Raw genomic sequence first — 17161 nt, 5'->3', positions numbered from 1 at the left:
CTCAATAAGCCAACAAGAACAGCTGCATAACACCAGCTTCCTCCTCCCCTGCCAGCACACGCTTCATCTTATTGCTTCAACGAGGTTAAAATGACTCTGGATATTAAAGCGAGACGTCATGCCAACGAGGTCCTCATTAAACCCCCCCTCTCACTCCACAGGGATACAATATAAAATGAGCCTCGTTACAACCGGAAAAGGCTTCTTGGATTCAGACTTGTCAAGTCAATGCAGATATGAGTCACGCAATGTGCTTCCTGTGCTTCCCGATCAGAAAACGCAGCCAAAGAGAGACGGACAAAATCAAGATGAGAGCAAAATGTAATTCAAAGGGGGAGATATTGGGGGATGCATCATCATTAGGGAACGTCAACCTTCATGAACAGGAAGTCACCATGTTAGGACTGAGGAGGACGTGGAGACACCGCATATGTCTCTGTTAGAGGCCTGTCAATCAGCATGTACACCCGCCCTAAAGCATCCGCTGCTTTATGGCGGCATGCTGTATTGAAGAAGACTTGAAACTAGAGGCTGAGACCACAAACTCATGTCTACAATGTTTACTGAGGGAATAAATCAAGAGAGTCCTTTTCTTGTAGACTTCTATGGGACCAGAGGAGTCGCCCCCTGCTGGTCAGGCCTCACTCTACACAACCACAGGTTCTCTCCACCTCGTCTCCCGGCGTGAAACAGGAAGTCAGCGGTAAAAGTGATGAAGTGAAACTGTAGCTCGATGCGATTGGCCGCCTGGGCCGAGAGAGACGTCGCCGACGCGTCACAAAAAAAACAGCTTCACAATCAGAACACGCGGCTCGACTTTCCTACAGCTGACGCAGACAGGAGATAAAGGTCCGTACGGAGACTGAGGACGTATTGCTGCCGTCTGAGTGATCAAAGGGAAACTATTTATACTCCACTAAATAAAGACGCAGCAGCCGTCGTCTGTCTCAGAGCGTCTCTCGTCTTCACTACTGAGCATCTATTGATTCATCTCTCCGTGAGGTGTAATGCAGATCTAATTCAGCCTCCATGGAATCATCCTCCCTCTCTTATTACATGTGAGTGCAGCAGGCTCTTTTATCAACACAACAACACAAACATCATAATGTGGCTCTGATAACAAACTTCTACTACTGAATAATAAACTTCATTCTGCTCGACACTGATTTATATTCTGCTCTGTGAGCTGGAGGACAACGAACAAGCCTCCATCTCACAGAGAGGGATCCATGCAGCTGCTGCTGGGAGGCGCACACACACACACCGACACACACACACACACTTACACACTCACACACAGACACACACACTCACACAGGTGGGAAGGAACATGAGCAAAAAACAATAAATCGTATGAGAAGCCGCCTCTGTGTGAACACATGTAAAGCGACATGCAATGGGATTTCTTTACATAAACACAAACACACATGCACACCTACACACGCACACGGTCGGAAGTGTGTGTGGATCAAATCACCGGCAGCTTTGTATTGTGAGATGAAAAAAAGTCCCATGGAGACAGGACGACTATTTCTGGACTGCAGATAAGCGATTTCTCCCTGACGACTGGGACATTAAAAAGGAGGCAGGCAACCGGTGGCATGAAATATGACCGGCACCATTAGGGGGGCAATCAGTCCACACGGGGAGGGCGTTATACTCTTTGTCATGCTGCAAAACGTTCACAGTGTTTCTGCTAAATTATTCATTATTCAGTTATTGAACTTATGTGGCAAAAACATTGGTGGTGTCTCATCTCTAATCATCATCTCTAATCATGTGTCTCATCTCTAATTATCATCTCTAATCATGTATCTCATCTCTAATCATCATCTCTAATCATGTATCTCATCTCTAATCATCACCTCTAATCATGTGTCTCATCTCTAATGATCATCTCTAATCATGTGTCTCATCTCTAATCATGTATCTAATCTCTAATCATAATTTCTAATAATTTATTTCATCTCTAATCATCACCTCTAATCATGTATCTCATCTCTAATCATCGCCTCTAATCATGTGTATCTCATCTCTAATCATCACCTCTAATCATGTATCTCATCTCTAATCATCTCTAATCATGTATCTCATCTGTAATCATCATCTCTAATCGTGTGTCTCATCTCTAATCATCATCACTAATCATGTATCTCATCTCTAATCATCATCTCTAATCATGCATCTCATCTCTAATCATCTCTAATCATGTATCTCATCCGTAATCATTACCTCTAATCATGTATCTAATCTCTAATCATCTCTAATCATGTATCTCATTTCTAATCATCTCTTATCATGTATCTCATCTCTAATCACCATCACTAATCATGTATCTCATCTCTAATCATCACCTCTTATCATGTATCTCATCTCTAATCATCACCTCTTATCATGTATCTAATATCTAATCATCACCTCTAATCATGTATCTCATCTCTAATCATCACCTCTAATCATGTATCTCATCTCTAATCATCATCTCTGATCATGTATCTCATCTCTAATCATGCATCTCATCTCTAATCATCATCACTAATCATGTATCTAATCTCTAATCATCTCTAATCATGTATCTCATTTCTAATCATCTCTTATCATGTATCTCATCTCTAATCATCACCTCTTATCATGTATCTCATCTCTAATCATCACCTCTTATCATGTATCTCATCTCTAATCATCACCTCTAATCATGTATCTCATCTCTAATCATCACCTCTAATCATGTATCTCATCTCTAATCATCATCTCTGATCATGTATCTCATCTCTAATCATGCATCTCATCTCTAATCATCATCACTAATCATGTATCTAATCTCTAATCATCTCTAATCATGTATCTCATTTCTAATCATCTCTTATCATGTATCTCATCTCTAATCATCACCTCTTATCATGTATCTCATCTCTAATCATCACCTCTTATCATGTATCTCATCTCTAATCATCACCTCTAATCATGTATCTCATCTCTAATCATCACCTCTAATCATGTATCTCATCTCTAATCATCACCTCTAATCATGTATCTCATCTCTTATCATGTATATCATCTCTAATCATCATCACTAATCATGTATCTCATCTCTAATCATCACCTCTAATCATGTATCTCATATCTAATCATCACCTCTAATCATGTATCTCATCCCTAATCATCACCTCTCATCATGTTTCTCATCTCTAATCATCACCTCTAATCACGTATCTCATCTCTAGTCATCATCTCTAATCATGTGTCTCATCTCTAATCATCATCACTAATCATGTATCTAATCTCTAACCATCTCTAATCACGTATCTCATCTCCGATCATCATCTCTAATCATGTATCTCATTTATAATCATCATCTCTAATCATGTATCTCATCTCTAATCATCACCTCTAATCATGTATCTCATCTGTAATCATCATCTCTAATCATGTGTCTCATCTCTAATCATCACCTTTTATCATGTATCTCATCTCTAATCATCACCTCTCATCATGTACCTCATCTCTAATCATCACCTCTTATTATGTATCTCATCTCTAATCATCATCTCTAATCATGTATCTCATCTCTAATCATCACCTCTAATCATGTACCCCATCTCTAATCATCATCTCTAATCATGTGTCTCATCTCTAATCATCACTAATCATGTATCTAATCTCTAATCATCTCTAATCATGTATCTCATCTCTAATCATCATCTCTTATCATGTATATCATCTCTAATCATCATCACCAATCATGTATCTCATCTCTAATCATCACCTCTAATCATGTATCTCATCTCTAATCATCACCTCTAATCATGTTTCTCATCTCTAATCATCACCTCTAATCATGTATCTCATCTGTAATCATCATCTCTAATCATGTATCTAATCTCTAATCATCTCTAATCACGTATCTCATCTCTAGTCATCATCTCTAATCATGTGTCTCATCTCTAATCATCATCTATTATGATAGTCTCATCTCCGATCATCATCTCTAATCATGTATCTCATTTATAATTATCACCTCTAATCATGTATCTCATCTGTAATCATCATCTCTAATCATGTGTCTCATCTCTAATCATCACCTCTTATCATGTATCTCATCTCTAATCATCACCTCTCATCATGTACCTCATCTCTAATCATCACCTCTTATCATGTATCTCATCTCTAATCATCACATCTAATCATGTACCTCATCTCTAATCATCATCTCTAATCATGTGTCTCATCTCTAATCATCATCACTAATCATGTATCTCATCTCTAATCATCACCTCTAATCATGTATCTCATATCTAATCTTCACCTCTAATCATGTATCTCATCTCCAATCATCACCTCTAATCATGTATCTCATCTGTAATCATCATCTCTAATCATGTGTATCATCTCTAATCATCATCTATTATGATAGTCTCATCTCCGATCATAATCTCTTATCATGTATCTCATTTATAATCATCATCTCTAATCATGTATCTCCTTTCTAATCATCACCTCTAATCATGTATCTCATCTCTAATCATCACCTCTTATCATGTATCTCATCTCTAATCATCATCTCTAATCATGTGTCTCATCTCTAATGATTATCTCTAATCATGTGTCTCATCTCTAATCATCATCTATTATCATGTGTATCATGTGTCTCTCGCTAAGAAAACGCTAAAAACAAAGATGGCGGAACTGGAATAGTCAACCCCCCCAAATGTCCCACGTGTGCCTGGCTGGAGCACAAACCGTCATAATGGATGTTGACGGAGTGCAGGCGGCGTTGACATTCATGAAAAGCACAGCCAGCGCTCGTCAGCTGTAATGTCAGGCCGTTAAACGGCGTATGAAAGCATCATGTCACTTCCTTCTCCATATTCAACAACATTCAGCGAGTCAGTGTGTCCACAGCTCGCATTTTCAAGAGAAACCAAATCAGAATGAAACAACTTTATAAGGTGAAACGAAGAGGTCAGACGAGCAGATGTGGATGTAAGTATAATATATATACAATAAGACATAGACTCACATGTCTGGACAGACTTCACAACATTCTCATACCAGCAGAGCGTATGAATGATGTAGACCATCAAAGAAGCCGGTACGTTGTGGTATGGGACAACGTGAGCTTTTAGCGTGCAGCGACCCCCTTAGAAGAGTCCTCTTCGGCATGGCGGTGGAAGGTATACGACCGGCAGCCCCCTCTTGTACAGAGATGTGTGAAGAGATTGATATGGGTGCGATTCAGGGATGGAGGAGGCACTCAAGGCGCTTCTTCCCTCGATGTCTGGCAGGGGAAGATGTTGCCTGTGCTGTTGACCAGCTGTGCGGCAAGATGCTGCCCAATTATTTTTCTTGCCTCTATTTTTTCTTTTCTAAAATATTCTTTTTCAGTTTAGTTTTTTGTGAGAATATTTTTGTTCAGTCCCATGTAAATATATATCTGCTGTGCATATGTTGCACTGACTTGTTTACTGTGGTAAAAAATAAAAAATAAATGTTTCAACAGCATGTGTGTGTATCTGCAAATATTTCTGTGCATGTGAACAGTCTGATACATATTTCAGTATTCTGGCAAAGCATGATGGAGGCGCCTTCCGCCCAACAGTGTGTAGCTGGGTTAGACAAAGCGATGAAGTGTGTGCCAGTATTTTGATAAAACCAGCAAGTAGCTTTCACTAAAGGTCAACTGTCCAATCAGAGGTGGCCAGTTGGCTCATGTGACTTCATGCCAACAATTACAGGTGTGGAAGCAGACTGCTTTGTGATCGGCATCGAAAGATGAAATGATGAAATATTCCTACGAGTGAAGAGGAAACAGGAGGGAACCAGAACGCTTTCACTCTCACAGCCAAGAGGGTGTGTGTGTGTGTGTGTGTGTGTGTGTGTGTGTGTGTGTGTGTGTGGTTCATAACACTGCAGTCACTGCAGTTGATCCTGTGAGGCGGAACCAGGAAGCAGATGTTAAGTATGTGATTAGCATTTAAACAACATTAACATTCGACTGGTCAAACAGGAAGTCAGCAGAGGACTTCTACCAAGTGAGCCCAACGTTTGTGTATACAGATGTGTCTGTGTACTTCACAGCATCAGTGTGGTGGTCGGCAGTCGCCTCACAGCTAGAAGGTCCACGTTCTGCATGTTCTCCGCGTGTCTGCGGTGCTCCGGCTTCCTCCCTCGGTCCACCTGTGATCAGGTCCATTGGTGACTAAATCGCCCGCAGGTGTGTGGCAGTGAGTTTGAATGGTTGTTTGTCTTGTGAGACGGGGGCGGATGGCTATCAGGATGCGGCAGGTTTTCTCTTCATTCCTTTCAGTCACCTCAGAAGTAATTCCTCAAAGTGAGCATGCAGCTCTAACCACTACATTCCACTAAAAGCAAGTGTTCCTATTCAGTGGAGTGGTTTTGTTTTTCCAAACATTTTCGTCCGTAAGACAACAAACCTAAAAGCAGGTTTTCCCACACAGATGGCGAAGGCCGCGGGCGCCATGAGTCACACATCCAGAGGAGCGGAGGTCAAAGCGTCGAGGCAACAGGTCCTTTCTGCCAGCTGAGGGTCGGAGGAGGAAACGCACGCTAACCTCACAAGGAACCCGTTTTACCTCACGGCCGTCCTTCACTCCCCATGAGAGACGCCGTTAGCTCTCAGGACCTCGGATACCTTTTTATTCATGTTTACTGCAGGAGCATCAAAGACACATGAAAAGAACCAACGCAAAGGTTGATTGACAGGTTGGTTTGATTGACAGGTTGCTGCCTCAATAAGCGCCCAGTTGTACCAAAAGGAATCTGGTATTCAGTAAATGAGGTTATTTTACTTTACAGAATTAGCATCCCAACTGATATCACATAGAGGTAAAGTGACCAAACTAGCGACCCACGGCTAGCATTAGCCGGAAGCTTACTGTTACCACGGTAACGGTGCCTCACCCCACCAGGCCTCGCCCTTTTCCCAGCTGCAAACTCTCGTCCAAATACGATCGGTGCTCGAGGAGGACAAAAGTCCAGAAGACGAGCTCGAGGCCTCAAAGAGAGAAGAGAACTCTTTAATGAATTATTACACCGAGGAACCGACGGGAAGCGTCGGGTACCAAAGAGCTGCTTCGGTGCTTCGGTGACCTCAGAGCCCCGTTAGGATTAACGCGGCCCGAGGACACCGAGCGCCTCGGTGGAACGCGGGGGCCGAACACGCGTCACACGCAGAGAAAGAAAAATAAAACTAACCTTCATTTCTTATTTTTTTATGAAATATACTTTATATATTTCATATAATGCAGACTTCTGAAAGCTGCAGAACTGGGAGCATTTTATCTATTAATACAAGTCATCACAATGTCCTCATATCGTGCTTAGGAGTCCCCAAGCTGCAATACATTTAAAATGTCTGTTAGTGATGCCCCCCCCCCCCGATGATATGGATGTTTTGATCTACTTCCAATTACAGCGTGGGATTGTGGGCCAGCTGTGTTACTCAGCCTGGTTTCCTTAATTATGAATAATACAAGTGAAAAAAGAAAAAATAATTACAACACACACACACACACACACACGTACACACACACACACACACACGTACACACACACACACACGTACACACACACACACGTACACACAGTTGCCGCCAGTGAGTTAAAAGGATGTTTCTTGGCGAAACAACATGCCGACAAACATTATGAGATCGATTAAATATAAGAAATGTTTTCCTTATTTCTGCTTCACACTTTTGCCACTGAGGAAGTTACTGTAAAGAGAACAATTACCACCCAGCTCCCTCCTGAACACACACACACACACACACACACACACACTCTCGCCATCTCAAAGTTTTCATTAATAAAAATGCGACTGAATTCTCGCCAGTGCTTCAGCTTATGTACTGAAGGAGTAGTACATCTTCTTTGTAGTATACCTGGTTTGTTAAATGAGTCATTTCCTCATAGACGTCTATGGGAGCAGAGGAGTCGCCCCCTGCTGGTCACTACAGAGAAGTAGAGTCATTTCCTCATAGACGTCTATGGGAGCAGAGGAGTCGCCCCCTGCTGGTCACTACAGAGAAGTAGAGTCATTTCCTCATAGACGTCTATGGGAGCAGAGGAGTCGCCCCCTGCTGGTCACTACAGAGAAGTAGAGTCATTTCCTCATAGACGTCTATGGGAACAGAGGAGTCGCCCCCTGCTGGTCACTACAGAGAAATAGAGTCATTTCCTCATAGACGTCTATGGGAGCAGAACCACACAGAACGCAGCTTTGACTTCTCTAAAGGAACTTTCTGTCTCTCTGAAAAACGTCTGCTTCCCCTCCTGCGTCTCCCCCTCGTCTCACCCAGGACACAGGCGAGGGGGAGACGCCGGCTGTCCTCCGGCTGTCTTGGTGGAGAAGCCGCAGCCTCCGTCGCGCTTTCCATGCGAGCGGTGAACCTCCATGGTGGTTTGCAGCTCGGCAGAGCTCGCGGGTCTTGGTGAGGAGGTCACCTGCAGGTCCTCATGCTGCGAGGATTCAGCTGCTGACGTGAACAAACCTTCAAGAGAAAAAGCGTCTCTCAATAAGCGTCTTCGTCCCATCAGTGACCACACCTATGATGGTATTTTAAGTTATCTCGTCTCTTTTCAGAGACCTTTTAGAATAAAGACTGTTCTCTCTACGCACTTTGCTTCCTAACTGAAGCTGCTCCCAACCACAAGAGGTCACCTGCCAAAGGAAACGGCATCATGATGTCTCTGTTGATCTGTTCATGGGTTGAATGTTCGTATCTGTTGTGTTTGCAGGGTTGGTTTAGTTAAGTCTGGATGGAGATGATTCAGTCCTCATAAGCGCTTCTTCCAACACATTGCTGTTGAGTTCAGAAGGAAAGCAGCAGCACAGATGTTTGAGCTGTGAAGTGAAGCCTTTGAAGACAGTTGACATTTAACAAGAGCACCTGCTCCTCGGACTCTTCGCCATCACATGGAGGTTACGATGCTCCCACAGTTTACAGCCCCACAAACAAACGCGGTTTAATTAAGGAGTCAATCAATAACTGGCCTCCTTCCTCCATAAACAAACACAGCTCACGAGGCCGGATCTGCTTCTCCTGCAGCGTCCAGAGGGGCGTTTTGTAGACGTGTAGTTGGTCAACAGTCACATTCGGAGGTAACCACGGCGACAGACAGCATTACCTCCCAAAGCCTAGTTTATGCTTCTGTGTTTTCAGAGAGACGCAAGGACACACAAGAGCCCCTTACGTTTTCACAGCACAATACGGCCGTTATTAAAAGGAGGAACGTTTACGAGAGAACGGATCAGATTGAAGAGCTTTTAAATATGAGCGCTTGTACAAGCCGTCATTGGCGGACTATGAGGACGCCGGATGGCCTCTGATTCATGGAGGGAGATCTCCACCAACGAGGGGAACAAAGTCGTGGAGGAAAATACGGGACAAATGTGTCCGTGATGAAGAGCAGCAGTGTGGATGCACGGGGCAATAAAGTCTATGATCAATAAATAAAGCAACCAACGACTTCCACACACAAAGACGTGACTCTCCAGGTCGTCTTCAACAGAACACGTGACTCCACCTGTTGTTCTGGAGGTGAATCGCTCTGCAACACACGCAGGACTTTACAACCAGGAAGTGAAACCAGAGCGTCGACGCGTAAAGACGCAGAAACACGCGGCGGCCGTCAGAAGTTACCCAAAATGTCGACAAAGTCTCGGCTCGTCCCTCAAAAGACTTGTTTTTAACAGGAAGTGACCATATTAGGACGGAGGGGACTTAGAGTTCTTTGGGACCAGAGGAGTCTGATCCAGTCGTGTGATAAGAAAAGACGGCGTATTCTTCTGATTTATTGATCACATTCAGAACGTAAGACGGATTTTAACAGAAACAAGAAGAGAAAAACATTTTCTACCCTAAGTTTAAATGAAAAGTTAAAAGCTCTCTCCCACACACACACACACACACACACACACACACACGGATTGTGTGATGTTAAGCAGCCAGTTGTCTTGTTGTGTCGGGCTGGTTGCTCTGTTGGCTGCAGGCCTGAGAGGAGGATTACTCAGAGAAAACAGAGACTCACTCTCCATTAGACGGACTCCCGTCAATGGAGCGGACCCAGAGCCTGCACACACACACACACACACACACACACACACACATGCATTCACAGGGACATTCTCTCAGCTCATTCCCTCTCACAGACACACACACACACACACACACCAACAACACACGGACAACTTGTCATGCAGCGCAACACGAGCCGCATCGATTCCCGTACAAGCTCCGGCTGCCAGGTCGTGTTCTTTTTTGGAGAACATCTTCCTTTTTCTTTACTGATCTTTACTGATCGTGCACGTACACACACACACATTGTATGTCCGACTGTTTTCATAAATTGTATCACAAACAGGAGTGACATTTGACCAATTACACAGTGACTCCAAACAGCCTCTAGTGGTGCACCGCAGCGACTGCAGCGTCGACCAGTGAGGCTCCAACACGTGAGATGAAGACATGAGATGAATCGATGATCACATAAGATGATCCCACACCCTCTCGTTCCAAGCTGTGCTGCCTTCTTTGAGGTCCTCATTCACGTAGAAGCTGAGCGTCTGTTTTCACCCTGGAGGCGATTTTGAGGTCCAAACGTCATGAATATTAGAAGCACAATTTGATGCATCTTCCGCTTCACGTCAAGATCAATGAGCTGTGGCGCCGCTACACAAAGATCAATAGTTCATCTTCTTGGTCTTCACAGATCTAAACTTCCACAAAAAGAGACGCTACCGTGAGTCCAGCCTGTAAGAACGGGCGAGTTTCACCGAAGAGAAGGTGCATTATTTTGTTCTTTTTCTCTCATAAATAACATACACACAAAACACACACCGACTGAAATATTCACTCTCACACCGGGTGGTAAAGTTATTCAGTCATCTGGGGTCTGATTTCTCAAGGGCTGCAGAGCGTGAGTGACTCATGGAGAGCTGTGTGTGTGTGTGTGTGTGTGCACACACTGCTTGTGTTAAGTAACCGTGTACTTATACATACATATAATATCCATTTCATGCTCCGCTATCGTGTGCTGCATTAAAATACGTTGCTGCGTTGAGTGAGAAAATTGGTTCTGGAAAAAAAAAGACAAAATCAAAAGCTTCCTTTAACCGCGCCGATGACTAAATATCGTCTCAGGGCTCTGGTGATATCTGCACATATTCACGTTCTTCCTCACAATAAGCGACGCTTGTTATGGTGCATTTAGCGTCTTCAGAAAGTTGCCGGTAACTAAAGAACTTTAGGATGCAATCACAGGTTTTAAATAAATGATTGAAGCTGCTTGTCCCTCTCAGCCCTGCAGGAGGGCAACGGGCACCGCCGTGCAGCCCGCAGTGAGCGTGTTCGTTAGCGGGAGGCCTTCAGTGACCTGGAGACGAGTCACACAGCCATTGAGTGTGAAGTGATGTCCTGATGCTGTCGGCATCTGCGGCCCCTCGTCTTCCACGTTCTCCCCGCGAGGTACAAGAAGAGGTGAATAGAACCTTCAAAGCTCACAGACAAAACAGTCCTCCTGACTTTTTGGGCTGCCAGGCAACCAGCTGAGACGCAGCGGGGAAAGTAGTTTATGTGGATTAAAGGGGATCTTTGTGGAGGCAAAGACACGCAGGAGGTCGATAAACACAGGACCTGCACAGGACCTGAGACGGACTCCGTGTTAACGTCCACTTTGACTGCAGGAACCTCGGCGTGACGTCGACAGCCGACTCTCCCTGACTCCAACATCACCGACACCACCATCCTGTAGATACTCGCTCTACAACATGAGGAGAACACGTCCTCTTCTCACTCAGAAGGAGGTACTGATTCAGGCTCTTGTCGTCTCCCTCCTGGACTCCTGTAACTCTCTCCTGCAGGTCTCCTGCTTCCACCATTCCACCTCTGCAGCTCGTCCACAATGCAGCAGCTCCACTGGTCTTTAACCTTCCTGGCATTTATAACGCCTCTTATCTGTAGCAAGTTGAACTTATTTGATGAAATTGCACGTTCTTGTTTCTTTGACTTTGTGTCCTTATGGTTGAAATGCACCTATTGGAAGTCGCTTTGGACAAAAGCGTCAGATAAACGTGTGATGTGATGATGAATCCATATTAAAAATATATTACAGGTTTATAAATGACAACATTCATATAATATCTAATCTCCTCCTCAGCAGCTTGTCCACAGGCACGCAGAGAGAGACACACACATGCCGCCCACACACACTACCTACACACTTCCTGTGTGTCACTCCTCTGAGGCGACCCCGTCCTTCATCAGCCCTCCTCCTCCTCCTCCTCCTCCCTCTCTGACGCACTGCTAATTGGCTCATTTCTGCAGCAGAGAGCGGAGTGAATGCGGCGGGCGTCGTGGGGCCGGGCGCTCTTTGCATTCTGGGCATTCCTGGTGCACTGAGGGGGGTAAAAGGGGATTTCGGGATGTCCGCGCTGTGCGCTGACAGGGATTCACTCATTCAGAAGCTCCTCCATCACCATAAGCTCCGTGCTGCTGTGTGGGAGGAGCCCCGGGGAGGAAAGGTGCCGTCGGGCCTTTTAAGACGCTCTCTCCTCTCGACCACCATGTAAGGACCGGGAGCATCGATCAGGTCAATGCGTCACATCACGACACCTACGCACAACATCTGGAGATTAGAACTACACACAAGAACCCAAAAATGACTTTTTTTCTCACAATTTAACATCTCTAAAAGAACTATATTCAATAACATGTGAAAGGCAGCCAGTGATGTGTGTGTGTGTGTGTGTGTGTGCGTGTGTGTGTGTGTGTGTGTGTGCGTGTGCGTGTGCGTGTGTGTGTGTGTGTGTGTGTGTGTGTGTGTGTGTGCTCCGTGAGTCTCTCCTCTGAAGACACTAACAAAGCTCCGTTACCTCTGAGGGGGGCGGCGCTCTACTATGCAAACACCGGACACAAGCCGGCAGTGTTTATACACACACACACACACACACACACGCACACGCACACGCACACACACACACACACACACACACACACACCTCTCCATCCATCTCCATCTGATGGGCACGAGCATGTTTCCACCGGGTGCTCGCCAACATCCTCCTCCATACCTGAAGAAGCTCCCGACCCAAACACAGACGCTTTTATGGGCTCAGGTGTCTCCAATGTCCCCGTGTCCACGGGGACACAAAGCGCCGCGTCTTCTGGGAGCCTTTGATGTTCTCAGGTCTGAGTGCATTGGACCGTTTCTCTCTATATATAGAGAGACTGTGACATACTCTCATACATATGTATATATACATATATATATGTATATATACATATATATATATGTATATATACATATATATACATATATATATATGTATATACATATAGTATGACAGGGCTTCGTAGGGACAGCCGAAGCCTTTAAAACATCCGACAGCGAACGCAGAACTAATCCATGTGTTTAAAGGATGAAGGCCGGTGGTCGATGATCAATGAATCTCACACACACACACACACACACACACACACACACACACACACACACACACACACACAGCAGCAGCATCTGTTTCTACATCACAGCCTGCTAATTAAATGATTAAAAAAAACCTTGTGTTATTTATACGTCTGCATTTGAGAAGACAAGTTATGAATTTGTCTTTGTGTCTCTGCATGTTTCTGCATGTACTGCTTTAGTTTATATGTAGACGTATTTGAACCCTTTAGGGGCCGTCACAACTTTCCTGCATTGAGATAAGATGAGCAGCATAAAGAGCTCATAGACTGCGGAGACATTGAGGGCTAAGACATTTCACTGGAGACGAGCCTCACGACATCCCAATTAAATATATCTGCTCACTGACTGTAGTTATATAGACTGTGGGCGGAGTTTCCAGCATGACAGACCCCCGTGATGCTGTCTGAGATTTATTTAAGCATCTAATTCCATAACTGTTTATATATTTATACTCTGAGCCACTTTGATCAACGACTCCACAGACGCGAGCTAAATTAATTTATCTAAAAAACAAGTTAGAGTCACAACGGAGGAGGGGGCGGGACAAATACCGCACGGCCCAAACAAAACAAAAACAACAACAGGGAGGTTTATGAAGGGACCAGCAGGCGCGTCCTCTGTGTGCTTCATCCTCCACGTTCATCCAGAACCAGAGCTCCTGTATCACAGCAACCAGGGCGACTCCTCTGCTCCCATAGACGTCTATGAGGAAATGACTCTACTTCTCTGTAGTGACCAGCAGGGGGCGACTCCTCTGCTCCCATAGACGTCTATGAGGAAATGACTCTACTTCTCTGTAGTGACCAGCAGGGGGCGACTCCTCTGCTCCCATAGACGTCTATGAGGAAATGACTCTACTTCTCTGTAGTGACCAGCAGGGGGCGACTCCTCTGCTCCCATAGACGTCTATGAGGAAATGACTCTACTTCTCTGTAGTGACCAGCAGGGGGCGACTCCTCTGCTCCCATAGACGTCTATGAGGAAATGACTCTACTTCTCTGTAGTGACCAGCAGGGGGCGACTCCTCTGCTCCCATAGACGTCTATGAGGAAATGACTCTACTTCTCTGTAGTGACCAGCAGGGGGCGACTCCTCTGCTCCCATAGACGTCTATGAGGAAATGACTCTACTTCTCTGTAGTGACCAGCAGGGGGCGACTCCTCTGCTCCCATAGACGTCTATGAGGAAATGACTCTACTTCTCTGTAGTGACCAGCAGGGGGCGACTCCTCTGCTCCCATAGACGTCTATGAGAACATGACTCTACTACGTCACCTCGCTGCCCCGCTGACGTTTCTTTATCTCCCTCAAACTGTGTATTTGAGGCCGTGGTAGCGACCAGATGTAACGACTTAACCCCCCCGACCTCTCCTGTCCCGCCTGGGCAAATAAAACGTCGACATCCGGCCGGGCGGCTCCTCCTCTGACAGCTCCACTCCCTCCTCCTCACAGAGGGACGGGAGGAGGCGCTTCATCGCCGCTAAGGTCGGCGGGGTGGTGCACAGTGTGTGTGTGTGACAGAAAAACAGACATTCATGTATCGTATTTCGTAGTATTCGTAGATGAAGTGTGTATTATGTCGCATAACTGTTCCGAGGAATAAATGTAATAGTCAGAGACACAGTCAGACGGCCTTTCCTCGGTCACGCGGCATCTGATGCGTTCTAAATGTCCAGATATTATAAATAAACGAGACAAAAACATGAGGTCAAAACGTCTTTTGTCAAATCAGGGGGCGACTCGGTAAACATTGTAAACATGAGTTTATGGTCTCAGTCTCTAGTTTCAAGTCTTCTTCAATACAGCGTGATGCTCATTTGGTGGATTATGGTCCGTGTAGTCCAACAGGCTGCTTTAGGGCGGCGCTACACGCTGACCCACAGGTTGACGGCAGCATCTCTACGTCCTCCTCAGTCCTCAGACTGACAAACTGAAGCACACGAGCGCCACAATCTAAAAATCGTCAAACTCAAGGCTCTCCGACCGTTGGTCCACAGACGGATGGGACACGGCCACTTGTTATTTACAGGCTCTGGATGTAGCGCAGACGCCGCAAAGTGTGAAGCGTGAAACAGACGAAGGGTCAAGCAGGTTACAGCCAAAGACAACGGACTCATGAGCTGAACCAGGTGGATTAAAGACCTGAAACAACAGCATATTTAAGAGAACAATAACCTGCAAAGCACTTAACTGAAAGGCCACGAAGGCGTGAAAGTGGATTTGTTTTCTATCACATATCGGCCATAAAGGCGTTATTTACTGCGCTCGGCTAGCGGCTGTTTTGGATTAAACGACTGAAACGTGTCCCAGCGGGACTTTTCCCAGAGACTCAAAGACCTGCAGAGCAGAAGCAGCTGACTTCACATCGGACCTTCTCAGACAGCAGCATAATTCTATTAAATGCCCACAGTCAGTCGATCAAATATCTTCTACCACCGGAACCTCAGCTGATTCTGGATCTGTGCCGCTGGTGTTTTGGCGCAACAGGTGAACTCATTCCGACAGAGAAGCGGTGATGGAATCAGGTCCAACAGTCACAGTTAAACCCCAACACCATGAATCACATTGTACTGCGCAGTGTCTACATGTGAAAACCATTAAATGTTTTTCTCTTGAAAAACCATATCTTACGAGCAGCTTTCCCCACGTGTTCATGGTGACGTCAGAAGGTCGTCGGGTGGACAACAGACAACGTGTCCTAAACGTCCTTTATTCCTTCTAAACACAAACACGCCTGGTCGCTCCCCGCGTGCTCGGTACTCACACGAAGGCGTGGTAGATGAACGCCCACTCGCGCGGTCTCTCCAGCACGTTGTACAGGTAGTTCTGGAGCCGCCGGTAGCTCGCGTTCCTGCGGCCGCTCTGCGCGCTGTAGATCAGCGGCTTCCCGAGCAGGCTGAGGCGGGCGCCCTGCTTCCTCTCCGCTCCCGCGGCACCGGGGGACGGGAGGCCGTCCCCGGCCCGCGCCGCGCTGCTCATCGCCCGGTGCCCGGACTCCACATCCTTCGGCGCGCGGTCCTCCGGCCGGCGGCCCGTCGGGGTCTTCAGCCAGAGACCCGCTCCGCCGCCGCCGTCGTCGCCGGCGTGACTTCGCGGCATGGCATCACCGGACCCGCGGGCATTCGCGTGGAGCGCAAGTGCTCTCTGCGCCGGGGGGGCGTTCGGTGCGCTCACCGCGGGCAGTGCGCGTAAGGGTTAAACGCTCCTCTCATCCCGCGGGTCAGTCTGCGCAAGTCTGGAGAGGAGTGAGTGGGGTTATGAAGGAGTGGATCCATGGAGACGTTTGGCTGGTCAGGGGGGGACGGGGGGGACGAAGGAGGGGAAAGGGGAGGGGGGGGGGGGCTCTCTCACCTTCCCACGCGCGTTTTCTTTCCCAACTCACTTGCTTCTTTCTGTCAGATCTGTGTGGAGCTCCGTCACCGAACCGTGCGTCTCTTTTACGCATCACTCGGAGCAGAGCGCAGCTCCACCAACTCCACCAGCACCGACTCCACCAGCACCACCCGCCACCAACAACTCCACCAGCACCACCAGCTCCACTGAATCAATGCATTCTACCGTGCCGGCTTTATGAATGACATGTTACTTCTGAATCATTTAAATTGAGAAACTGTAAAAGACTCCAAAGCACCGATGACGCAGGTTTTACGCGATGGTTTTAAGCCTTTAACCCG

At 46.2% G+C, this 17161-nt stretch overlaps 1 protein-coding gene across 3 annotated transcripts in view; it reads right to left on the bottom strand.

The window, feature by feature from the left end:
- kcnq5a (potassium voltage-gated channel, KQT-like subfamily, member 5a) overlaps window positions 1–16719 on the bottom strand; it is a 42366-nt gene extending 25647 nt beyond the window's left edge. For all 3 annotated transcript variants that reach the window (XM_078104276.1, XM_078104274.1, XM_078104275.1), the window contains exon 1: window positions 16252–16719. In XM_078104276.1, the coding sequence (XP_077960402.1) occupies window positions 16252–16586 (335 nt within the window). In that variant the 5' untranslated portion in view covers window positions 16587–16719. The remainder of the gene's footprint in view (window positions 1–16251) is intronic.
- Window positions 16720–17161: the final 442 nt, after the last annotated feature.

The sequence above is a fragment of the Gasterosteus aculeatus genome, chromosome 6 (genome assembly GCF_964276395.1).
Source record: "Gasterosteus aculeatus chromosome 6, fGasAcu3.hap1.1, whole genome shotgun sequence".
NCBI classification, from domain to species: Eukaryota; Metazoa; Chordata; class Actinopteri; order Perciformes; family Gasterosteidae; genus Gasterosteus; species Gasterosteus aculeatus.
Note: the sequence above shows the minus strand (reverse complement) of the source record. Positions and strands in the feature narration are given on the sequence as shown.